This window comes from Carcharodon carcharias, chromosome 26, assembly GCF_017639515.1.
Source record: "Carcharodon carcharias isolate sCarCar2 chromosome 26, sCarCar2.pri, whole genome shotgun sequence".
Lineage (NCBI taxonomy): Eukaryota > Metazoa > Chordata > Chondrichthyes > Lamniformes > Lamnidae > Carcharodon > Carcharodon carcharias.
The window spans coordinates 36435269-36462188 of record NC_054492.1 but is presented as its reverse complement, the minus strand read 5'-3'; the positions used below and the strand labels follow the sequence as shown (position 1 = coordinate 36462188).

The following is a 26920-nucleotide window of genomic DNA, read 5'->3' as shown; positions in this document are numbered from 1 at the left end:
ATTCCCCACTCTCTCAGTGTGAGTGATTCCCCACTCTCTCAGTGATTCCCCACTCTCTCTGTGTCAGTGATTCCCCACTCTCTCAGTGTCAGTGATTTCCCACTCTCTCAGTGACTCCCCACTCTCTCAGTGTCAGTGATTCCCCACTCTCTCAGTGTCAGTGATTCCCCACTCTCTCAGTGATTCCCCACTCTCTCAGTGTCAGTGATTCCCCACTCTCTCCGTGATTCCCCACTCTCTCAGTGTCAGTGATTCCCACTCTCTCAGTGATTCCCCACTCTCTCTGTGTCAGTGATTCCCCACTCTCTCAGTGTGAGTGATTCCCCACTCTCTCAGTGATTCCCCACTCTCTCAGTGTCAGTGAATCCCCACTCTCTCAGTGTGAGTGATTCCCCACTCTCTCAGTGTCAGTGATTCCCCACTCTCTCAGTGATTCCCCACTCTCTCTGTGTCAGTGATTCCCCACTCTCTCAGTGTGAGTGATTCCCCACTCTCTCAGTGATTCCCCACTCTCTCAGTGTGAGTGATTCCCCACTCTCTCAGTGTCAGTGATTCCCCACTCTCTCAGTGTGAGTGATTCCCCACTCTCTCAGTGTCAGTGATTCGCCTCTCTCTCAGTGTGAGTGATTCCCCACTCTCTCAGTGTCATGATTCCCCACTCTCTCAGTGATTCCCCACTCTCTCAGTGTGAGTGATTCCCCACTCTCTCAGCGTGAGTGATTCCCCCACTCTCTCAGTGATTCCCCACTCTCTCAGTGTGAGTGATTCCCCACTCTCTCAGTGTGAGTGATTCCCCACTCTCTCAGTGATTCCCCGCTCTCTCAGTGTCAGTGATTCCCCACTCTCTCAGTGTGAGCGTTTCCCCACTCTCTGTGATTCCCCAATCTCTCAGTGTCAGTGATTCCCCACTCTCTCAGTGTCAGTGATTCCTCACTCTCTCAGTGTCAGTGATTCCTCACTCTCTCAGTGTGAGTGATTCCCCACTCTCTCAGTGTCAGTGATTCCCCACTCTGTCAGGGTCAGTGATTCCCCACTCTCTCAGTGTGAGTGATTCCCCACTCTCTCAGTGTCATGATTCCCCACTCTCTCAGTGATTCCCCACTCTCTCAGTGTGAGTGATTCCCCACTCTCTCAGCGTGAGTGATTCCCCACTCTCTCAGTGATTCCCCACTCTCTCAGTGTGAGTGATTCCCCACTCTCTCAGTGTGAGTGATTCCCCACTCTCTCAGTGATTCCCCGCTCTCTCAGTGTCAGTGATTCCCCACTCTCTCAGTGTGAGCGTTTCCCCACTCTCTGTGATTCCCCAATCTCTCAGTGTCAGTGATTCCCCACTCTCTCAGTGTCAGTGATTCCTCACTCTCTCAGTGTCAGTGATTCCTCACTCTCTCAGTGTGAGTGATTCCCCACTCTCTCAGTGTCAGTGATTCCCCACTCTGTCAGGGTCAGTGATTCCCCACTCTCTCAGTGTGAGTGATTCTCCACTCTCTCAGTGATTCCTCACTCTCTCAGTGTCAGTGATTCCCCACTCTCTCAGTGTTTCCCCACTCTCTCAGTGTCAGTGATTCCCCACTCTCTCAGTGTCAGTGATTCCCCACTCTCTCAGTGTGAGTGATTCCCCATTCTCTCAGTGTGAGTGATTCCCCACTCTCTCAGTGATTCCCCACTCTCTCAGTGTGAGTGATTCCCCACTCTCTCAGTGTCAGTGATACCCCACTCTCTCAGTGTCAGTGATTCCCCACTCTCTCAGTGATTCCCCACTCTCTCAGTGTGAGTGTTTCCCCACTCTCTCAGTGTCAGTGATTCCCCATTCTCTCAGTGTGAGTGATTCTCCACTCTCTCAGTGATTCCCCACTCTCTCAGTGTGAGTGATCCCCCACTCTCTCAGTGTCAGTGATTCCCCACTCTCTCAGTGTGAGTGATTCCCCACTCTCTCAGTGATTCCCCACTCTCTCAGTGTGTGATTCCCCACTCTCTCAGTGATTCCTCACTCTCTCAGTGTCAGTGATTCCCCACTCTCTCAGTGATTCCCCACTCTCTCAGTGTGAGTGATTCCCCACTCTCTCAGTGATTCCCCACTCTCTCAGTGTGAGTGATTCCCCACTCTTTCAGTGATTCCCCACTCTCTCAGTGTCAGTGATTCCCCACTCTCTCAGTGTCAGTGATTCCCCACTCTCTCAGTGATTCCCCACTCTCTCAGTGTGAGTGATTCCCCACTCTCTCAGTGATTCCTCACTCTCTCAGTGTCAGTGATTCCCCACTCTCTCAGTGATTCCCCACTCTCTCAGTGTCAGTGATTCCCCACTCTCTCAGTGATTCCCCACTCTCTCAATGTGAGTGATTCCCACTCTCTCAGTGATTCCCCACTCTCTCAGTGTCAGTGATTCCCCACTCTCTCAGTGATTCCCCACTCTCTCAGTGTCAGTGATTCCCCACTCTCTCAGTGTCAGTGATTCCCCACTCTCTCAGTGTCAGTGATTCCTCACTCTCTCAGTGTCAGTGATTCCCCACTCTCTCAGTGTGAGTGATTCCCCACTCTCTCAGTGTCAGTGATTCCTCACTCTCTCAGTGTCAGTGATTCCCCACTCTCTCTGTGATTTCTCGCTTTCTCAGTGTCAGTGATTCCCCACTCTCTCAGTGTGAGTGATTCCCCACTCTCTCAGTGTTAGTGATTCCCCCACTCTCTCAGTGGTTCCCCACTCTCTCAGTGTCAGTGATTCCCCACTCTCTCAGTGTCAGTGATTCCCCACTCGCTCTGTGTCAGTGATTCCCCACTCTCTCAGTGTCAGTAATTTCCCACTCTCTCAGTGACTCCACACTCTCTCAGTGTCAGTGATTCCCCACTCTCTCAGTGTCAGTGATGCCCCACTCTCTCAGTGATTCCCCACTCTCTCAGTGTCAGTGATTCCCCACTCACTCAGTGATTCCCCACTCTCTCAGTGTGAGTGATTCCCCACTCTCTCAGTGATTCCCCACTCTCTCTGTGTCAGTGCTTCCCCACTCTCTCAGTGTGAGTGATTCCCCACTCTGTGTGTGAGTGATTCTCCACTCTCTCAGTGTGAGTGATTCCCCACTCTCTCAGTGTGAGTGATTCCCCACTCTCTCAGTGTCAGTGATTCCCCACTCGCTCAGTGTGAGTGATTCCCCACTCTCTCAGTGATTCCCCACTCTCTCTGTGTCAGTGATTCCCCACTCTCTCAGTGTCAGTGATTTCCCACTCTCTCAGTGACTCCCCACTCTCTCAGTGTCAGTGATTCCCCACTCTCTCAGTGTCAGTGATTCCCCACTCTCTCAGTGATTCCCCACTCTCTCAGTGTCAGTGATTCCCCACTCTCTCCGTGATTCCCCACTCTCTCAGTGTCAGTGATTCCCACTCTCTCAGTGATTCCCCACTCTCTCTGTGTCAGTGATTCCCCACTCTCTCAGTGTGAGTGATTCCCCACTCTCTCAGTGATTCCCCACTCTCTCAGTGTCAGTGAATCCCCACTCTCTCAGTGTGAGTGATTCCCCACTCTCTCAGTGTCAGTGATTCCCCACTCTCTCAGTGATTCCCCACTCTCTCTGTGTCAGTGATTCCCCACTCTCTCAGTGTGAGTGATTCCCCACTCTCTCAGTGATTCCCCACTCTCTCAGTGTGAGTGATTCCCCACTCTCTCAGTGTCAGTGATTCCCCACTCTCTCAGTGTGAGTGATTCCCCACTCTCTCAGTGTCAGTGATTCGCCTCTCTCTCAGTGTGAGTGATTCCCCACTCTCTCAGTGTCATGATTCCCCACTCTCTCAGTGATTCCCCACTCTCTCAGTGTGAGTGATTCCCCACTCTCTCAGCGTGAGTGATTCCCCACTCTCTCAGTGATTCCCCACTCTCTCAGTGTGAGTGATTCCCCACTCTCTCAGTGTGAGTGATTCCCCACTCTCTCAGTGATTCCCCCGCTCTCTCAGTGTCAGTGATTCCCCACTCTCTCAGTGTGAGCGTTTCCCCACTCTCTGTGATTCCCCAATCTCTCAGTGTCAGTGATTCCCCACTCTCTCAGTGTCAGTGATTCCTCACTCTCTCAGTGTCAGTGATTCCTCACTCTCTCAGTGTGAGTGATTCCCCACTCTCTCAGTGTCAGTGATTCCCCACTCTGTCAGGGTCAGTGATTCCCCACTCTCTCAGTGTGAGTGATTCTCCACTCTCTCAGTGATTCCTCACTCTCTCAGTGTCAGTGATTCCCCACTCTCTCAGTGTTTCCCCACTCTCTCAGTGTCAGTGATTCCCCACTCTCTCAGTGTCAGTGATTCCCCACTCTCTCAGTGTGAGTGATTCCCCATTCTCTCAGTGTGAGTGATTCCCCACTCTCTCAGTGATTCCCCACTCTCTCAGTGTGAGTGATTCCCCACTCTCTCAGTGTCAGTGATACCCCACTCTCTCAGTGTCAGTGATTCCCCACTCTCTCAGTGATTCCCCACTCTCTCAGTGTGAGTGTTTCCCCACTCTCTCAGTGTCAGTGATTCCCCATTCTCTCAGTGTGAGTGATTCTCCACTCTCTCAGTGATTCCCCACTCTCTCAGTGTGAGTGATCCCCCACTCTCTCAGTGTCAGTGATTCCCCACTCTCTCAGTGTGAGTGATTCCCCACTCTCTCAGTGATTCCCCACTCTCTCAGTGTGTGATTCCCCACTCTCTCAGTGATTCCTCACTCTCTCAGTGTCAGTGATTCCCCACTCTCTCAGTGATTCCCCACTCTCTCAGTGTGAGTGATTCCCCACTCTCTCAGTGATTCCCCACTCTCTCAGTGTGAGTGATTCCCCACTCTTTCAGTGATTCCCCACTCTCTCAGTGTCAGTGATTCCCCACTCTCTCAGTGTCAGTGATTCCCCACTCTCTCAGTGATTCCCCACTCTCTCAGTGTGAGTGATTCCTCACTCTCTCAGTGATTCCTCACTCTCTCAGTGTCAGTGATTCCCCACTCTCTCAGTGATTCCCCACTCTCTCAGTGTCAGTGATTCCCCACTCTCTCAGTGATTCCCCACTCTCTCAATGTGAGTGATTCTCCACTCTCTCAGTGATTCCCCACTCTCTCAGTGTCAGTGATTCCCCACTCTCTCAGTGATTCCCCACTCTCTCAGTGTCAGTGATTCCCCACTCTCTCAGTGTCAGTGATTCCCCACTCTCTCAGTGTCAGTGATTCCTCACTCTCTCAGTGTCAGTGATTCCCCACTCTCTCAGTGTGAGTGATTCCCCACTCTCTCAGTGTCAGTGATTCCTCACTCTCTCAGTGTCAGTGATTCCCCACTCTCTCTGTGATTTCTCGCTTTCTCAGTGTCAGTGATTCCCCACTCTCTCAGTGTCAGTGATTCCCCACTCTCTCAGTGTGAGTGATTCCCCACTCTCTCAGTGTGAGTGATTCCCCACTCCCTTAGTGATTCCCCACTCTCTCAGTGTCAGTGATTCCCCACTCTCTCAGTGTCAGTGATTCCCCACTCTCTCAGTGATTCCCCACTCTCTCAGTGTGAGTGATTCCCCACTCTCTCAGTGATTCCCCACTCTCTCAGTGTCAATGATTCCCCACTCTCTCAGTGTCAGTGATTCCCCACTCTCTCAGTGTCAGTGATTCCTCACTCTCTCAGTGTGAGTGATTCCCCACTCTCTCAGTGATTCCCCACTCTCTCAGTGTGAGTGATTCCCCACTCTCTCAGTGATTCCCCACTCTCTCAGTGTCAGTGATTCCCCACTCTCTCAGTGTGAGTGATTCCCCACTCTCTCAGTGATTCCCCACTCTCTCAGTGATTCCTCACTCTCTCAGTGTCAGTGATTCTCCACTCTCTCAGTGATTCCCCACTCTCTCAGTGTCAGTGATTCCCCACTCTCTCAGTGATTCCCCACTCTCTCAGTGTCAGTGATTCTCCACTCTCTCAGTGATTCCCCACTCTCTCAGTGTCAGTGATTCCTCACTCTCTCAGTGTCAATGATTCCCCACTCTCTCAGTGTGTGATTCCCCACTCTCTCAGTGTCAGTGATTCCTCACTCTCTCAGTGTCAGTGATTCCCCACTCTCTCTGTGATTTCTCGCTCTCTCAGTGTCAGTGATTCCCCACTCTCTCAGTGTCAGTGATTCCCCACTCTCTCAGTGTGAGTGATTCCCCACTCCCTCAGTGATTCCCCACTCTCTCAGTGTCAGTGATTCCCCACTCTCTCAGTGTCAGTGATTCCCCACTCTCTCAGTGATTCCCCACTCTCTCAGTGTGAGTGATTCCCCACTCTCTCAGTGATTCTCCACTCTCTCAGTGTCAATGATTCCCCACTCTCTCAGTGTCAGTGATTCCTCACTCTCTCAGTGTCAGTGATTCCCCACTCTCTCTGTGATTTCTCGCTTTCTCAGTGTCAGTGATTCCCCACTCTCTCAGTGTGAGTGATTCCCCACTCTCTCAGTGTTAGTGATTCCCCACTCTCTCAGTGGTTCCCCACTCTCTCAGTGTCAGTGATTCCCCACTCTCTCAGTGTCAGTGATTCCCCACTCGCTCTGTGTCAGTGATTCCCCACTCTCTCAGTGTCAGTAATTTCCCACTCTCTCAGTGACTCCACACTCTCTCAGTGTCAGTGATTCCCCACTCTCTCAGTGTCAGTGATGCCCCACTCTCTCAGTGATTCCCCACTCTCTCAGTGTCAGTGATTCCCCACTCACTCAGTGATTCCCCACTCTCTCAGTGTGAGTGATTCCCCACTCTCTCAGTGATTCCCCACTCTCTCTGTGTCAGTGATTCCCCACTCTCTCAGTGTGAGTGATTCCCCACTCTGTGTGTGAGTGATTCTCCACTCTCTCAGTGTGAGTGATTCCCCACTCTCTCAGTGTGAGTGATTCCCCACTCTCTCAGTGTCAGTGATTCCCCACTCGCTCAGTGTGAGTGATTCCCCACTCTCTCAGTGATTCCCCACTCTCTCTGTGTCAGTGATTCCCCACTCTCTCAGTGTCAGTGATTTCCCACTCTCTCAGTGACTCCCCACTCTCTCAGTGTCAGTGATTCCCCACTCTCTCAGTGTCAGTGATTCCCCACTCTCTCAGTGATTCCCCACTCTCTCAGTGTCAGTGATTCCCCACTCTCTCCGTGATTCCCCACTCTCTCAGTGTCAGTGATTCCCACTCTCTCAGTGATTCCCCACTCTCTCTGTGTCAGTGATTCCCCACTCTCTCAGTGTGAGTGATTCCCCACTCTCTCAGTGATTCCCCACTCTCTCAGTGTCAGTGAATCCCCACTCTCTCAGTGTGAGTGATTCCCCACTCTCTCAGTGTCAGTGATTCCCCACTCTCTCAGTGATTCCCCACTCTCTCTGTGTCAGTGATTCCCCACTCTCTCAGTGTGAGTGATTCCCCACTCTCTCAGTGATTCCCCACTCTCTCAGTGTGAGTGATTCCCCACTCTCTCAGTGTCAGTGATTCCCCACTCTCTCAGTGTGAGTGATTCCCCACTCTCTCAGTGTCAGTGATTCGCCTCTCTCTCAGTGTGAGTGATTCCCCACTCTCTCAGTGTCATGATTCCCCACTCTCTCAGTGATTCCCCACTCTCTCAGTGTGAGTGATTCCCCACTCTCTCAGCGTGAGTGATTCCCCACTCTCTCAGTGATTCCCCACTCTCTCAGTGTGAGTGATTCCCCACTCTCTCAGTGTGAGTGATTCCCCACTCTCTCAGTGATTCCCCGCTCTCTCAGTGTCAGTGATTCCCCACTCTCTCAGTGTGAGCGTTTCCCCACTCTCTGTGATTCCCCAATCTCTCAGTGTCAGTGATTCCCCACTCTCTCAGTGTCAGTGATTCCTCACTCTCTCAGTGTCAGTGATTCCTCACTCTCTCAGTGTGAGTGATTCCCCACTCTCTCAGTGTCAGTGATTCCCCACTCTGTCAGGGTCAGTGATTCCCCACTCTCTCAGTGTGAGTGATTCTCCACTCTCTCAGTGATTCCTCACTCTCTCAGTGTCAGTGATTCCCCACTCTCTCAGTGTTTCCCCACTCTCTCAGTGTCAGTGATTCCCCACTCTCTCAGTGTCAGTGATTCCCCACTCTCTCAGTGTGAGTGATTCCCCATTCTCTCAGTGTGAGTGATTCCCCACTCTCTCAGTGATTCCCCACTCTCTCAGTGTGAGTGATTCCCCACTCTCTCAGTGTCAGTGATACCCCACTCTCTCAGTGTCAGTGATTCCCCACTCTCTCAGTGATTCCCCACTCTCTCAGTGTGAGTGTTTCCCCACTCTCTCAGTGTCAGTGATTCCCCATTCTCTCAGTGTGAGTGATTCTCCACTCTCTCAGTGATTCCCCACTCTCTCAGTGTGAGTGATCCCCCACTCTCTCAGTGTCAGTGATTCCCCACTCTCTCAGTGTGAGTGATTCCCCACTCTCTCAGTGATTCCCCACTCTCTCAGTGTGTGATTCCCCACTCTCTCAGTGATTCCTCACTCTCTCAGTGTCAGTGATTCCCCACTCTCTCAGTGATTCCCCACTCTCTCAGTGTGAGTGATTCCCCACTCTCTCAGTGATTCCCCACTCTCTCAGTGTGAGTGATTCCCCACTCTTTCAGTGATTCCCCACTCTCTCAGTGTCAGTGATTCCCCACTCTCTCAGTGTCAGTGATTCCCCATTCTCTCTGTGTCAGTGATTCCCCACTCTCTCAGTGTCAGTGATTCCTCACTCTCTCAGTGTCAGTGATTCCTCACTCTCTCAGTGTGAGTGATTCCCCACTCTCTCAGTGTCAGTGATTCCCCACTCTGTCAGGGTCAGTGATTCCCCACTCTCTCAGTGTGAGTGATTCTCCACTCTCTCAGTGATTCCTCACTCTCTCAGTGTCAGTGATTCCCCACTCTCTCAGTGTTTCCCCACTCTCTCAGTGTCAGTGATTCCCCACTCTCTCAGTGTCAGTGATTCCCCACTCTCTCAGTGTGAGTGATTCCCCATTCTCTCAGTGTGAGTGATTCCCCACTCTCTCAGTGATTCCCCACTCTCTCAGTGTGAGTGATTCCCCACTCTCTCAGTGTCAGTGATACCCCACTCTCTCAGTGTCAGTGATTCCCCACTCTCTCAGTGATTCCCCACTCTCTCAGTGTGAGTGTTTCCCCACTCTCTCAGTGTCAGTGATTCCCCATTCTCTCAGTGTGAGTGATTCTCCACTCTCTCAGTGATTCCCCACTCTCTCAGTGTGAGTGATCCCCCACTCTCTCAGTGTCAGTGATTCCCCACTCTCTCAGTGTGAGTGATTCCCCACTCTCTCAGTGATTCCCCACTCTCTCAGTGTGTGATTCCCCACTCTCTCAGTGATTCCTCACTCTCTCAGTGTCAGTGATTCCCCACTCTCTCAGTGATTCCCCACTCTCTCAGTGTGAGTGATTCCCCACTCTCTCAGTGATTCCCCACTCTCTCAGTGTGAGTGATTCCCCACTCTTTCAGTGATTCCCCACTCTCTCAGTGTCAGTGATTCCCCACTCTCTCAGTGTCAGTGATTCCCCACTCTCTCAGTGATTCCCCACTCTCTCAGTGTGAGTGATTCCCCACTCTCTCAGTGATTCCTCACTCTCTCAGTGTCAGTGATTCCCCACTCTCTCAGTGATTCCCCACTCTCTCAGTGTCAGTGATTCCCCACTCTCTCAGTGATTCCCCACTCTCTCAATGTGAGTGATTCTCCACTCTCTCAGTGATTCCCCACTCTCTCAGTGTCAGTGATTCCCCACTCTCTCAGTGATTCCCCACTCTCTCAGTGTCAGTGATTCCCCACTCTCTCAGTGTCAGTGATTCCCCACTCTCTCAGTGTCAGTGATTCCTCACTCTCTCAGTGTCAGTGATTCCCCACTCTCTCAGTGTGAGTGATTCCCCACTCTCTCAGTGTCAGTGATTCCTCACTCTCTCAGTGTCAGTGATTCCCCACTCTCTCTGTGATTTCTCGCTTTCTCAGTGTCAGTGATTCCCCACTCTCTCAGTGTCAGTGATTCCCCACTCTCTCAGTGTGAGTGATTCCCCACTCTCTCAGTGTGAGTGATTCCCCACTCCCTCAGTGATTCCCCACTCTCTCAGTGTCAGTGATTCCCCACTCTCTCAGTGTCAGTGATTCCCCACTCTCTCAGTGATTCCCCACTCTCTCAGTGTGAGTGATTCCCCACTCTCTCAGTGATTCCCCACTCTCTCAGTGTCAATGATTCCCCACTCTCTCAGTGTCAGTGATTCCCCACTCTCTCAGTGTCAGTGATTCCTCACTCTCTCAGTGTGAGTGATTCCCCACTCTCTCAGTGATTCCCCACTCTCTCAGTGTGAGTGATTCCCCACTCTCTCAGTGATTCCCCACTCTCTCAGTGTCAGTGATTCCCCACTCTCTCAGTGTGAGTGATTCCCCACTCTCTCAGTGATTCCCCACTCTCTCAGTGATTCCTCACTCTCTCAGTGTCAGTGATTCTCCACTCTCTCAGTGATTCCCCACTCTCTCAGTGTCAGTGATTCCCCACTCTCTCAGTGATTCCCCACTCTCTCAGTGTCAGTGATTCTCCACTCTCTCAGTGATTCCCCACTCTCTCAGTGTCAGTGATTCCTCACTCTCTCAGTGTCAATGATTCCCCACTCTCTCAGTGTGTGATTCCCCACTCTCTCAGTGTCAGTGATTCCTCACTCTCTCAGTGTCAGTGATTCCCCACTCTCTCTGTGATTTCTCGCTCTCTCAGTGTCAGTGATTCCCCACTCTCTCAGTGTCAGTGATTCCCCACTCTCTCAGTGTGAGTGATTCCCCACTCCCTCAGTGATTCCCCACTCTCTCAGTGTCAGTGATTCCCCACTCTCTCAGTGTCAGTGATTCCCCACTCTCTCAGTGATTCCCCACTCTCTCAGTGTGAGTGATTCCCCACTCTCTCAGTGATTCTCCACTCTCTCAGTGTCAATGATTCCCCACTCTCTCAGTGTCAGTGATTCCCCACTCTCTCAGTGTCAGTGATTCCTCACTCTCTCAGTGTGAGTGATTCCCCACTCTCAGTGATTCCCCACTCTCTCAGTGTCAGTGATTCCCCACTCTCTCAGTGATTCCCCACTCTCTCAGTGTCAGTGATTCCCCACTCTCTCAGTGTGAGTGATTCCCCACTCTCTCAGTGATTCCCCACTCTCTCAGTGTGAGTGATTCCCCACTCTCTCAGTGATTCCTCACTCTCTCAGTGTCAGTGATTCCCCACTCTCTCAGTGATTCCCCACTCTCTCAGTGTCAGTGATTCCCCACTCTCTCAGTGATTCCCCACTCTCTCAATGTGAGTGATTCCCCACTCTCTCAGTGATTCCCCACTCTCTCAGTGTCAGTGATTCCCCTCTTTCTCAGTGATTCCCCACTCTCTCAGTGTCAGTGATTCCTCACTCTCTCAGTGTCAGTGATTCCCCACTCTCTCAGTGTGAGTGATTCCCCACTCTCTCAGTGTCAGTGATTCCCCACTCTCTCAGTGTGAGTGAATCCCCACTCTCTCAGTGTGAGTGGTTCCCCACTCCCTCAGTGATTCCCCACTCTCTCAGTGTCAGTGATTCCCCACTCTCTCAGTGTCAGTGATTCCCCACTCTCTCAGTGATTCCCCACTCTCTCAGTGTGAGTGATTCCCCACTCTCTCAGTGATTCCCCACTCTCTCAGTGTCAATGATTCCCCACTCTCTCAGTGTCAGTGATTCCCCACTCTCTCAATGTGAGTGATTCCCCACTCTCTCAGTGTCAGTGATTCCCCACTTTCTCAGTGTGAGTGATTCCCCACTCTCTCAGTGTGAGTGATTCCCCACTCTCTCAGTCTGAGTGATTCCTCACTCTCTCAGTGATTCTCCACTCTCTCAGTGATTCCCCACTCTCTCAGTGTGAGTGATTCCCCACTCTCTCAGTGATTCCCCACTCTCTCAGTGTGAGTGATTCCCCACTCTCTCAGTGACAGTGATTCCCCACTCTCTCAGTGTCAGTGATTCCCCACTCTCTCTGTGTCAGTGATTCCCCACTCTCTCAGAGTCAGTGATTCCTCACTCTCTCAGTGTGAGTGATTCCCCATTCTCTCAGCGTGAGTGATTCCCCACTCTCTCAGTGTGAGTGATTCCCCACTCTCAGTGTGAGTGATTCCCCACTCTCTCAGTGTCAGTGATTCCCCACTCTCTCAGTGTCAGTGATTCCCCATTCTCTCTGTGTCAGTGATTCCCCACTCTCTCAGTGTCAGTGATTCCCCACTCTCTCAGTGATTCCCCACTCTCTCAGTGTGAGTTATTCCCCACTCTCTCAGTGATTCCCCACTCTCCCACAGGGTGCGATTTTGAAACCCACCCAGGTGGAAATCTTCCAGAAATCACTGATTTGATGGTCACTTCCAGTTATCACCCTGTTGTCTCACTGTAAAATTCCTTGAACAAGTTATGCCTTGTTGAGTGAGATGTAACTGGGTTTCTGATGATTACTAAGTCATAATTACTGCTGAACAACTTCTTTAGCCCTGAAAAACTGATTTCATATTAGCGGAATTCTTGATTAAGACAAAAAAATGACATAGATTTTGGACATTTTTTAATTCTTTATTTCTTTAAATGAATCCCTTAGTTTAGGTGGTACTATGTGTAAGCCTGTGGGGTACAGTGTATTTTGGCCTATTGTATAACTGTATAGTACCATATGTCAGCCTGTAATATAGGTAATAGCGTATGTCAGGAACACCCAACCTTTTGTAGCTGGGGTCCGGATGGATGTCCCAAATCTAATGAGTGTGTTGTATACACTTAAACACAAAGACGAGATTCTCAGTCACCAAAAGCAAGTCCCAATATCTATGAAAAGGAGAATTCTATCATTGTCAGAAAAGGTAAAAGCCCCAAACCACAGAAAGCGAGGCTAATGCAAAGTCATGTAGTGATCAACACTGTACAAATTATGGAGATAAATGACTGGACTTGGACTGACAGATTTGTGTGTTTGTACAGAGAATGTTGCAGTCAAAGAAGAGGATGAAGAAGAGGATGATGAAGGTAGCACTGAGAATGATGAACCAGGGTGCAATGAAGATGTAAGTAAACAGAACAATGTGAAGAGTGAAAAGAAAGGACAAAACTGTCACTTGTTTTGAGTATGTGTTTAGCTGCGAAACACCTTATAAAAAGAACTTAGGTTTCTACAATGCTCCTCTTTATAAAGAGGTAAAAATGATGAATGTCTAGTAGAAGGATTAAAAGGAAAAATGGAGAAGTTGGAATGGGGACCGAAGGGATATTCAAAGAGAAGGGTTTTGAGGAAGGATTAAGATCCCAGCTGGAGCGAGCTAAACAGGGACTTCCAGAGGGTAACAGCCTCATAGCTGGAAGAGTGACAGCCAATGATTAACTAGAGAAAGTGGGATGAGAAATATCCCAGTTTTAGGGGAACAGTGGATGCCCATGGAGAAATAAGGTAAGAGGACAATGGAATTAATGCCATGAAGGTGTTTGGTGCAGTTATAGAGCACATGCAGCTCTATCTGGAGTCAGAGTTTGACTTGACACTTGAAGCCGAACAAGATTTCTGGAAGAGAGAATCCCACTCCGACTTACTTTGAGTTGGTTTATGCTTTAACATTGGATTTACATACAAGTGGTTTTGACTTTGCACTCACTCAAATTTGTTCAGTGTGAATTCACTGTTAAATGATGCAATGCCATGAGATGCGAAATTAGATAAGAATTTTAAAGTCCATTGGTTAAGGCTCAGGGAACCAATGGAGTTATCATTGATTTGTTTCTGAGTCTTCTGTTCTCCCTATCTCTTTAACTTCCTCCCAACCTACAATATCACACCCCCCTCCTCGAACTTTTTGTTCTTCTTAGCTCTCCTCCCTCAAGATCCTCCTTGAAGATCACCTTTTTGACCCAGAATTTGTGCACTGTGCCAATGTATTTCTCAAATATCTGAGGCTAGCTTATTTGCATAATTATTCATAGACACAGGTGCGCATAACAGCAGCTGCAGAGAAAGACGAATCGGGTGGCTGTGGGGAGGGGGTGGAAAATTGCATGCAAGTGAAATTTAAAGGGATGAGCACACTTAAGGGGCCGTGACACAAGGAGAGGGTTAACGATGATTCTGCAAGCCATTAGAAAGACTCGATCCATTCGTTATCAGAGTTTTTCCTCAGCTGAAGGTGTGTGGTTTGACAGCCAAAGGCTAAGGGAAAAGAAGTCCCATGCAAAACCTTGAAGTCACAGTTCACTGATCCTGTGTCAGCTCTTTAGTGCACGTTAGGAACAGTTGTCCTTACAACAGAGGGAACTTCTCTACACTGGCTGTCTGCCGACTCAAACCCCATGAACACATTTTCCCACAACTATTGCCAGATAGGCACAACAATACATGCAAATATAGTCGCTGGCATCTTGGCGGAAGTTGTCAGTCAAGCTTTGCCAGCTGATGGTCAGTGTGGCGTGGTGTGGTATGCCTTTTTTTATGCACTACCCTGTAATGATACCTTGTGATTGCAGCCCTACAACCCTCTGAGATCTCTGTGCTCCTCCAGTTCTGGCCTCTTGGATATTGCTGACTTCCTTTGCTCCTACATTAGCAGCTGTACCTTTAGCTGTCTAGGTTCTAAGCCCTGGAATTTTCTTCCTAAGCTTCTTTGTCTCTGTTTCGTTTCACAACATTCCTTAAAATGTATCATTGACCAAGCTTTTGATCACCTATCCTCACGTTTCCTTCTTTGGCTTAGTATCAGTCAACTTTTTTGGTATCTGAGTAACTCTCTTGTAAACCACCTTGAGATGATTCACTATGTTTAAGCCATTGGATAAATACAAGCTTTTGTTATGAAAACCAATGTGACCAGAATCCCTCCCGTGATCCTTCTCTGCTTCTTTCAAGCACTTCAAATTATGTCATTTTGTGACAAATTATGGGAGCTTTTTCACTCTTAAGTTTCTGAGGATAGCAATAAAGCAGGTCTATTTTGTGTAATTACCCTATTTGCAGCACAGAAGTGGGGCCTCATTCTGCCTGTCTACTTTGGAATTGAATGCAAGAGGTGGAAGGCAGCATTAACTACTGTTGGCAAATGAGTTTTGAATGAACTTGCAGCTTGCAAATATTCTGTACAATTGTTAAGTCAAGTCTTACCCAAAGGAAGACTCCATTGCTAGAGTGGCAAACTTAGAGAAGTTGAAATGGGTGTTGCAACTGGAGTTGACATGGAAGTAGCAACTGCAGCTGGAGGATCATCAACTCGGTGAAAGACATTCTTTGTTCTGCCCGAAACTTGTTGGCCTTCCAGCGAAAAGAGTTGTCCCCGACTGAGTGTTGCAGACTGGCACATTCCAAGGTCCAGGACTACGTGCTGAGGGATGCACTAAAGCTTGGGGCAGCCGCCGCAAAGGCGCAATGGGGAAAGGTCGCTGTCTAAGACCTTTCTGCCATAGGGCACCGAGGGGCTGGGAACTGTTGAGAGCCCCTCGGCTGTACAGCTCAGAATGAATGTCTGCAGTGAATACTAAGTGTATTATAAATGTATTGAAGCACCTCAGAGTGCAACATGATGTATGTTGATAACTCCAATAACATTGACTGATTGTCTGCATTGACCATATTGAGATGATTGTAATATTCATTGATTGTATTGATGCACCTTGTGATACATGTGTAAAAGCTGAGTCTGATTGTACTTATGTGATGGTGATTTTGAAATGTTTTGGAATGTTCTTCCAGATATTTTATATTTTTCAAAAAAATACTGAAAAGAACTAGTGCCAACTGTCTCTAGCCGAGTCCTTTCACAAGATAAATTCACAAGATAAACCCTCTAGTAATAAGCAACAGCTGTAGTAAAACACTGACAGGGCTACCATTGCTTCTGTAACTGATATTCAATGTTGTATGGACAGGAAACATTTGATTTTTAGTCACAGCTCTTGAAGGAGAATCAAAATCAATGCATTTCATAGCTATGCTTGAAAATGTTGATTTACCCCATCCAGTGCAAGACACAACCAGACAGAACATGAACAAATTACTGGATGCAAAATGAAACAAAAATATTATTTTTTTTTGATTAATTCCTGGTATGTGGGCTTTGCTGGCTGGGCCAGTATTTATTGCCCATCCCTAATTGTCCTTGAGAAGGTGGTGGTGAGCTGCCTTCTTGAACCACTGCAGTCCATGTGGTGTAGGTACACCCACAGTGCTGTTAGGGTGGAAGTTCCAGGATTTTGACCCAGCGACAGCGAAGGAATGACAATATAGTTCCAAGTCAGGATGGTGTGTGACTTGGAGGGGAGCTTTCCAGGTGGTGGTGTTCCCATGTATCTGCTGCCCTTGTCCTTCTAGATGGTAGCGACCATGGGTTTGGAAGGTGCTGTCTAAGGAGCCTTGGTGAATTCCAGCAGTGCATCTTGCATATGTCAAACTCCCATCCATAGATTAGAATTGTGCCTGAAAACAAATTAATTTCCAGTCCTGTTTGCATTAGCTTGTGTCAGCTTCACTCAATGATACTCTTGTTTCCAAGTCAGATAGTTTTGGGCTCAAACCCTATATTGGGGTTTGAGGACATAATGCATACTGACACTTTAGTACTGGGGGATCTGCTACATTGTCTGAAGTGCTTTTCCTTCAATTGACAGTAAACTGAGGCCACAACTGCATCATCTGCTGGTTCAGGTGGTTGTCAAAGATCCCATAGCATTATTTGAAGAAGAGCAGAGAGTTTCCTAGTGTTCCAGCCTTGGCCAATACCAGCAAATTCATTCATCTCATAGCTGTTTGTGGTGACTGACTGGTGTACAATAACTGCTGTGTTTACATATGTAACAGTCAAAAAAGTAATTAATTTTGTGGAATGCTTCGAGGTGTTGCAGTGTAACAAGGAGCTAAATAAATACAAACATTTGTCTTAAACTTAATTGTGTTTCCACTTCTTTGTTTAAGGAAGATGATCTTGAAACAGATTTAACAAGGCTGAGGCCAAATCCACAACTTGATAGACCTGTGGAAGAACTGAAGCAGTACGAAAGGCTTTGCCCGGAACTTGTTGGATATTTTCAGGTGGGTCCACGGAACGGAACTTTCTAGTATTTAGGTTGTGGGTATAAATATTAAATAATTTTACTAAAATAGTGTATACTGGTGGCGACTAGTGCTAATAATGAAGAGAATGTCCAAACAATAGAAGCTTTAGTCATCATCCACTGGCATCAGTAGTCCTTGGAGCAGTATGAGTCACTGCAGACATGATGAAGTTAATTTTCACTAGCAACCAGGCAAAACGCAGCCCCAGCTGCCATTACCTACCCAAATGAATGTAACATTTCTTGTAACAAATACCTTTCTCACTGAAAGCTTTCTGATTTGTTCAGAAAAGCTTTATATTTCTTCTTTCTGTTTGGAGTAAGTGGCAAACCTTTTTGTCCTCTGAGGGAAGCCATTTCCACCTGTTCTAGAAGCATCTCTGATGTCTCATGCCTTTCTTAATTTCCCGTGTGGTGCTGTCTCAGAAAGTTTGCTAAAATCTAAAAATACAATGGCTGCCAGATTTCCCTTGCCCACTAAATCTGTTATCTCCTCAAATAATCCAACTGAGTTATCAGAAATGACCTCCCTTGCATAAAGCCATTCTGACTGCCCATAATTAGTCCATACTTCTGTATGTGCTTCATTGTGTCTTCCTTCAGGATCCCAGATAATATTTTTATCACTACAGATGTTAGAGTTATTGGCCTGCATTTCCCAGAAATGTTACCTTTAACAGGGCTGCACAGCAGTTGGAAACGTGGGGAATAGGGCACAAAGAAGCAATGGTCCTTCTGAGAAGCATGCATACGCAGCTACATGGCAATCTTAAAAGGACAGCGCAGTGCAATTGGCCATGCATGGCAAAGAGAAATTAAAGGGAAAGTTGTTTCCCAGAGTATCTTAATGCACCTTTTTTTATGAATTACTCATCTCAACTTTGTTTCTGTTTTCAATTAATTCCCAAAAAAGATCTTCCTTGATGTGACTAGTTCAATTTGCCACTTCCTTCCTTATTTACTTCGCCATCCATCTGAGCCAGGTGCCTTATCCTATTTTAGCAGCCTCAGCCCATCCTTCATCTATTCATGATTCCCAATATTTGCTGGTCCCTGCTTGTAAGTTCTACCTCTGCTTAGGATACTTGCTATCCTTTGGAAGTTTCTTTTTCTTTTAACTTTATAAAATATCAAATTTAATGGCCCCTTGAGACTGCAACTGTCAAATCTCATGATTAGCCAACCCATTTCAGTCTATAACAATATCATCTTTAATTGTTACAATGCACAGTTGGAGCTACCCTGAAGCATGAGGTGTGCCAGCAAGTGAGATGCTTTGTGTACAAAACTGAGATAAACTCAATTCAAAGGAATTTGAGAGCAACCCCAGGGGAAATTCACTGGTGTACATGCAACAGAATAAATTTAGGCTTTAAATCTAATCGTGTGAGCTTCAAAATGTTATAAAATACTTGTTTATCTGTCGCTGTATGACATCTTTTGAATTCTTCGATTAGATTCTTGTTCCATCACTCGTGGCTTTCCCTTAAGCTCTGATTATTTCATAAGTGTGGAATAAACTATAGGAGGAAGGGTGGAGGTGGAGTTTTAACCTTCCCCCCCCCGGGCGCAGGGGGCGGCGGGGAGGGGGGTGGTGTGGGGTGGCGGGGTTCAGTTAAGAAAGGAGTGAACTAATGACTCACTGTGCTGGACTATTGTTCCTGTTTTTTGCTTCATACATGTAGGCTAATTGGGGTCATTTTAAGTGACTAGGACCTGGTGTCCTTTTAATTGCAGCTGCTCTTGCTTGGGACCTGCCACATGGATCCCATAAGGAATGCCTCAGCCTTGTCTTGGGCTGCCGTCCAAATTCCCACCTGCGGGGTATTTCCTGCCACCTATCTCCCAGTTGTGGCAGGGCACTAGGTCAAGAGATTTTAACCATCTGGCTAGCTGTCATTTCTCCTTGTTTCCATTGGGCAGCCAGAGGGATGTAATTAAGGATTAGGCGTTTAAAGAACCGAGGCCTCACAATGATGCTGTCAGAGAGGGGGAGTTGCCATTGGCAACACATCCACACAAAGCTGACTCCATCACTGCAGAAGATCCTGAAAACCTGCTGGGCCAAGCTGTCTCGCAGCAGCCTGATGTAGCTCTATGTGGGGCATGTGTTTACACAAACCAGTGTGCCACAACGACTTCAGGAACCTTTCACTGACAGTCAGTTGCCAGTCACTTCATACACTCCCGCCACTGGGATGGGAAAAGCGTCATATTAGGTAGGCGAATACAATTTGTGCACACAGCGATGGGAAAACATGGTCTGAGCAGGCATTACACTCAGGAATACTTCATAGAAACATAGAAACATAGAAACTAGGAGCAGGAGTAGGCCATTCAGCCCTTCAAGCCTGCTCCACCATTCATTATGATCATGGCTGATCATCCAACTCAATAGCCTGCTCCCACTTTCTCCCCATACCCTTTGATCCCTTTCACTTCAAGAGCTATATCTAACTCCTTCCTGGAAACATACAATGTTTTGGCCTCAACTACTTTCTGTGGTAGTGAATTCCACAGGCTCGCCACTCTCTGGGTGAAGAAATTTCTCCTCATCTCAGTCCTAAATGGTCTACCCCATGTCCTCAGACTGTGACTCCTGGTTCTGGACTCCCCCACCATTGGGAACATCCTTCCTGCCTCGACCCTGTCTAGTCCTTTTAGAATTTTATAGGTTTCTATGAGATTCCCCCATCATTCTTCTGAACTCCGGCGAATATAATCCTAACCGACTCAATCTCTCCTCATATGTCAGTCCCGCCATCCCAGGAATCAGTCTGGTAAACCTTCACTCCACTCCCTCTATAGCAAGAACATCCTTGCTCAGATAAGGAGACCAAAACTGCACACAATATTCCAGGTGTGGTCTCACCAAGGCCCTTGTACAGCAAATGATTTTGGTGCAGAAGATGTGGAGTTGGACCTACTTGTATTTCTGAGGCTGGCATTACCTAAGTGTTAGGGAAAATAATATAATCACTGGGGCATCAGTGGGAGGCTGTGAGTTATGCTTTTTGAATGCAGCATTGGCTAAAGGGGCCACCATGAGGAAGAACTTTTTCAGGGTGGTTCGGATTTTGAATGCGCTGTCTGAAAGGGTGGAGGAAGAAGGTTCAATTGTGATTTCGAAAGGAATTGCATGTTCCTGAAGGGAAAAGATTGCAGGGAACAGGGTGGGGGAGCAGGACTATCAAAGCTGCTCTTGCAGAGAGTCAACATGGACTCAATGCACTGAATGGCCTCCTTCTGCTCTTGTAACCATTCTATGATAACTTAATCCTACAGAAGAGAGGGAGATGATGGCAGTGGATATGGAAAAAAATAAGGAGAATGTTTCCTTAATCAAAGTCTAGCGAATAACTATTCTAACTGACAACTGTTCTGCTGGTGCTGCCTCCTCTAACTCTCTTGGCTTCTTAGGGATGTCCTCTAGTTGCTGTTCTGAGACCTCTTGCTCTTGATCTTTTTGGTGTTTACCCTGTACCAATGGTTATGTCATTGCAGAATTCAACTTACAATCAAGATGCCACCAGACACATTCAGGAAGTGAAAGCTTTGTTTCAGCAAGTGTACCATGTGCTCAGTGAAGGAGAAAGGGGGCTGGGTATTTAATCTCTGGAGGAGGTGGGACTTGAGGTGGGCAAGGCCAGAATTTCCCTTCACTGACCGTTGTTCTGGTTTGCCCGCATGTTCCTGCCATCGGACCAATTTGGAATATGCCAGTTCAGGGATGGTGACAGCTCACAAGCGGTGGGTAGCCTAATAAGACAATTGAAGGGCTAACTAAGGCCAATGTCCTGAGGCTCCCTGGAATTTTCCAGTTGGTTACTTGGCCCCGATGTACCCAGATGGTCATAGCTGCAGCCACAGGCCTCCCAGTGGATGGGATCTTCCTTTACTTCAGTAGTCTGGCAGTTGTGGCCAGATTTATTTGAACCTTCATTAAGATGCGCTCAGAGGGCACTTCCGTTTTGAGGCGCCCCCTGTCTCTCTCTCTTCCCTACATCGGCAGCTCCCAGCTCTGATGGTGGGGCTCAAGACTGGAGGGCCTCCTATTGACCCTATAACCCCAGGAGCATGCCTCTCATCCTTAATCGGATGGTGAACACAATCCCTGGCCATTAATTGGCCAGCCCTGCGTCTATAGGGAAAGAGATTACTGTCTGACTCCAGCGAACAGAGCATGAATTGCCCTGACGACTGTACCAATGCACTGCTGACTGACTCATACTGGAAATGTCACCATAGGCCGTGGAAATCTCATGCAGAAGGTTGTATTGGCAGCAAATGTAGCTTAACAGTTGAAATCCCAATACTGCTTATCACTTGAATGGACCAACCTTCTGGGTATAAGTTTCACAATCCTGTTCGGAGCTGAAATTGCTTGCAAGTGAAGAATTTTGAATTGCCTCCCACACCTTGATGTGGGGGAGGGGGGTGGTGGGTGGTCACATGTCAATGCGGAGGAATGACCTGCAGAAGGTTGTTGCCAGCACACTGTTCCACAGCCACGCTACCTTTCCTTAACTTGGGAATGATAATGTTGGGGAAGTGTGAAATCTAGAAACTTTATTTTTAAATTAATGAATGATACAGGAATCTGTCTGAGCAAAATGTCATTGAGTTTGAAATTAATTAGTCCAAGGGGGAATCTGTGATGTGAATGCTGTCAAATTCATTTAAATAGTTCCACTGATTAGTTACACTGTTGCCTGAAAAAACATTTATTCTTAAATTAAAGGCTTGCTATACTGCTTTATAATGCTTCCAAACAGCACAAATGTGGGGTCTGTTAATCAAATTAATTAGATTAAATTAAATAAAGAAAGTTCAATAACATTTTACTGACAATTTCTTATACCAACAATTATGTTACTGCAGAGATGTCCCTGCAACAGATACTTCAGTGTAACTGTCCCTGGTTTATTAAGAATAATCATTTATCATTTCCTGTCAGTAAATACTTAGCTCTGCTTTGAAAACACATGTCAGGAGAAATTCTTTAATAGCTGGTGAAGTGTGGATTGTGTTATCACAGGAAGTGGTGGAGCTAGGAAGGATTATATCCCAAAAATGGAAAGATAGATAAATATGTTGAAGCAAAGGAAGATACAAGGCTGTGAGGTGAAAGCAAAACAGCGGGATTAGTTTTGCAAAGCGCTGAGCAGAGAATCAGTGGGCTGAATGACCTCCTGTTTTGTAACATGCTAAAACATTCAGTGTCATGTGCCCTTGCCCTGATTATCAATCTTCTACTTCCATGAGGAAGAAACATTATGAAGTTTTCTGGGTCTCAAATCTGAATATGTGGGATATTTGCAGAAAACTCCAGTAAACTTCAACAGCATTTTGCTTAACTTTCTCCTGGTTCTATCTTAGTAATTATTACATCACCTAATTTTATTTCCCGCAGGATTTGGACTCAATGTCGGGTGAACAAAGTAGCGGCCAGGATAATGTGTCATGTTCAGCGTTCTTCACAACTTCAATGCCTCAGAGACAGAAGAAACCCGGAGAGTGGCGAAAAGAAATTATTGAAGAAGATTCCCCAGCACCACACAACTCGTTTAGGTACATAAGGCCTCATCAAATGGCTCCGGGTTCATCTGACAGTGAAGGGGAAAGTGGATCCAACTGGCTGATGAGGAATTATTGTTCTCCCATCCAAGATTCAGGGAGACATCCAGAACGACCAAATGGTGGAAGCACTTTGAATCCTTCAAAACATAAAATTAAGGAAATGCATATGAATATGCAGAGGGCCAGTGCAGGTTCATCAAAAATAAGCATACGCTTTCAAGATTTACAGAATGTCCACGGACAAAGTGTAGCTGGTGAAGAATGTTCTCGGCTCCTCAGCCAAAGCTGGACTATCGACAGAGCACATAAGCCTCAGGATGCTGGGAGGAAGCTTTCAGAAATGCGTAGAGAAATGATTCCATTCCATGATCCATATGTTTACACCACTATGGCAGAGAAAACAAAATCAGCCACCGATTGCAAAACACTGGCATTTCCAGATTATTGGGGTCACATCGCACCTCTCTATCAGGAGCCATTGACGGGTCAGTGGTGTGGACATTTGAGGTAAAGAATTAATATTATGAAGTGTTTTATTCTGATATGTTTGTTTAGCTCCTTTAATGCGGTTGATATTAAGTTATTCAGTTCTCTGACACTCTAATATCATTCTATCTACTCTCAGCCGCTGTTGAGCAGCAAGTAACTACACACGAGTAGTCCATTAGGAATGACACCAAATGATCCCCTCGTTCTTTCTCTGTCCCTGGTGGCACAGCCTGTTTCTTCCACAGCTTCTCCATCCAGCAAATCATGCACCGGGTTTGTTTCTGTGGCAAAGCTCCCTTTACGTAGACAGGGCATTAGACTGACTCCCAACTCCCAACCATAGGGGGACCAGGCAGCTGCGGTAAGTGGAGAGGTTGGTGTTATATTGCCACTCCCATCAGATGTGAACTCCTCAGTGAATGTCAACCCATCTGACGTAGGACAGGAACATTTTACCTCCGTATTATACAATGTCCTGGCTTGCAGATATCTCATCATTCCTCCATCGTCAAAACCTTCCTGAGTGGTAGAGGTTGTGGGGTTTATAGGGGTTGCTGAAGAAACCTTGGCAAGTTGCAGCAATGCATTCTGTTGGTAGCACGCATGCTACAGCCAAGGTATGCCAGTGGTGATGGGGGGCCTTGCTCATCTGAAGATTATCATAGAAACAAAAAAAACTGCGGATGCTGGAAATCCAAAACAAAAACAGAATTACCTGGAAAAACTCAGCAGGTCTGGCAGCATCGGCGGAGAAGAAAAGAGTTGACGTTTCGAGTCCTCATGACCCTTCGACAGAACTTGAGTTCGAGTCCAAGAAAGAGCTGAAATATAAGCTGGTTTAAGGTGTGTGTGTGGGGGGCGGAGAGATAGAGAGACAGAGAGGTGGAGGGGGGGGGTGTTGTATCACTGCTTGTTTGTCCCTACAACCACACCCCCCCCGTCCACCTCTCTGTCTCTCTATCTCTCCGCCCCCCACACACACACCTTAAACCAGCTTATATTTCAGCTCTTTCTTGGACTCGAACTCAAGTTCTGTCGAAGGGTCATGAGGACTCGAAACGTCAACTCTTTTCTTCTCTGCCGATGCTGCCAGACCTGCTGAGTTTTTCCAGGTAATTCTGTTTTTGTTGAAGATTATCATGTTCATCATTTATGATGTTTGGTAGGGTCCTTGTTGATGTTTAGGTAAGTATTGTTGGGTATTCCATCATGCCCCTGACTTCTGTCTTGTAGGTGGAAATGCTTTGGAGAGCTAGTCACTGTAGAATATCCAGCTTCTGACCTGTCCTGACAGCATTTATGTGACTGGCCCAGTGGTCAATGTTAACAGTATGAGTCTTCGCAATGGTAGTGCCATTGAATGTCAAGGTGATTAGGTTCTCTCTTGTTTTAGATAATCATTGCAAAACATTTGTGCAGCAGAAATGTCACTTGCCACTTATTACCACAAGCCTGCATGTTGCTCAGGTCTTGCCACATGTAGATGCTGCTTCATTGCCTGAAAACCTGCAAATGAAAACGTACACTGCAAACCATCATTGAATCAGCCACCAAGCATAAGTTGAGGTGCCATAGTAGAAAGAGCAATTCTGGAGCACTAGTCTTCAGCACTATATCTGGGATGTTGTCGGGGCCTGTGGCCGTTTCTGTGTACTTAGCTGTTCCTTGATATCACATGGAGTGAACTGATGTGGCTGCATCAAGAAGGATTTAACAAGTCAGTTTGAGGGCAGCAATGTGGGTGGTATTATATGGCATCAGCCACTAAAAACAAGTGAAAATGTAAAGGAAAGGAAAGACTTGTATTTACATAGCACCTTTCATGACCTTGGGATGTGCCAAAATACTTCACAGTCAATCAGTTACCTTTGTAAAGTAGGAAGCATGGCAGCCAATTTGCGGATAGCAAGGCCCCACAAACAGCAATGTGACAATGACGAGATAAGCTGATTTTGTGTTGTTGATTGAGGGATAAATATTGGCCAGGACACTGGGGATAACTCCTCTGCACTTCTCCAAAATAACGGCCACCTGAGAGAGCAGATAGGCCTTTGATTTAACGTCAAATCTCAATGGTAGCACTGCAGTGGAGTGGGAGCCCAGATTTTTGTGCTCAAGTTTCAGGGATGGGACTTGAACCTGTACCTACTGAGCGCTGGCTGACACAACAGGAGGAGTGGGACACAGCTATCTGCCAAATCACTCCATAGATTGTACGGACTGGGCTCCTGACTTCCAGAATCAATCTATTATAAAAAAACAGATGGTTTAGTACCATGACAGATTGCTAATGGCATTGCAAGATCTACATAAGTGTCCCTAGTGGAGGTGCCTATCACCAGCATATGTAGAGTTCTGGTGCACAGCACTGAAATATTGTGGTCAGCCAAGGAGTGGACATCACCTCTGGGATATCTGCAGATCAGCCTGTCAATGCATAGCCCATAGTCAATCAGCTATTTGAAGCCAATCACAACTTCTTCATCAACATGTTATTTAATCAACATTGCCAAAAGGGGACGATCATTGACAGGGACTTCAGCAAAGACCTTGCTACTTCTGGGGCCTCTGATTGGCAGGCCAGCAGGTACAGTGACAGGGAGCTTACAAGGGCAGGATGAAAGTGACAGAAGATGATGATCTTCTCATTCTACCACATTCTAATCCCCATCTCTAATGATTTCCCTGCTGGGTTGATCAGGGCCAAAGTGGTACTGCAGGCATGCAATGCAACATTCATCAGGCTGATGGAATTCCATAGTTACCCGAATCCCTGGCGTCCCTCCTAGACACTTGGTTATTGACCTTCCCACGAACTGCTGCACCAAAACGGGCACTTGAGATTGCGCCTGGAAATTGTTCTCCTCATGATGATCTATTGTCCACGAGAACAATCAGTCAATAGAATAAACTGGCTGAATTGATGCTGTGCCAATTCAACAAATGCATCATCAGATTAGAATTGCTAAACAATGAATGGCTCAGATCATGGGCCTCTTGAATATCCTCTTGAAGTCTATCACTCAGTGTTTACTACACTTCCAGTTTTGTGTCATCTACATATTTCAAAATTGTGCCCCATTTCCCCAAGTCGAAGTCATTAACGTATGATGAAACAGAAGTCTCTTAGTAATGGACTTTGGGGAATTGCCCTATATAGCTCCATCCAAAAAAACCCCATCTGTTTTCTATCCCTTCACCAAATTTGCATCCATGCAGCTACTGACCTTTTATCCTCTGGGCTTCAAGGTTGCCAACAAGCCTAATATGTGGTACTTCATCATCAACTGCACTGCTCTTACCCATCCCCCCTGTTACCTCATTAAAAAAAATCAATCAGTCAAACATAATTTTGTCCTTAACAATCCCACTCTGGCTCTTCTTTATTAGTCCATGCTTAGTCCAAGTGTCTGCTAAATACCTCCTGGATCATTCTTTCTAAAAGCTTTCCCACCACTGACGTTAAACTGACTGGTTTATAATTACCAAGTATATCCCCCCTCCCTTTTCTGAACAACATACCTTGAATTCCTGGCTGCAGTACCAGGAGTTAATGCCCCTGTCACTAAGTTTTTATTGGCTTGTGCTGAAATGATTTTCAAACTTTGTACCCATCTTTGGTTCCAGGGATAAAATATTTGAAGATGTTCGACGTTTAGTCAACCCTGGGGATATTCTAAACAGGGTCATTTTTGATATTGAAAGGTGAGTCAGCCCATTTTACACTGCATACACGATGCCTCATTTGAATCCCAGACTGCACAGAAAATGGTTGTCAAGATATTCTGAACCTGGCACATATGAACATTTTGCTGATGCAGTGCACCAGATAA

The 26920-nt window shown here is 46.9% G+C and overlaps 1 protein-coding gene across 2 annotated transcripts in view; it reads left to right on the top strand.

The window, feature by feature from the left end:
* LOC121269917 (cytosolic carboxypeptidase 4) overlaps nucleotides 1-26920 on the top strand; it is a 220495-nt gene that overhangs the window by 48576 nt on the left and 144999 nt on the right. For both annotated transcript variants that reach the window (XM_041175042.1, XM_041175043.1), the window contains 4 exons: nucleotides 12918-13000; nucleotides 16879-16995; nucleotides 22432-23105; nucleotides 26715-26792. In XM_041175042.1, the coding sequence (XP_041030976.1) occupies nucleotides 12918-13000; nucleotides 16879-16995; nucleotides 22432-23105; nucleotides 26715-26792 (952 nt within the window). The remainder of the gene's footprint in view (nucleotides 1-12917; nucleotides 13001-16878; nucleotides 16996-22431; nucleotides 23106-26714; nucleotides 26793-26920) is intronic.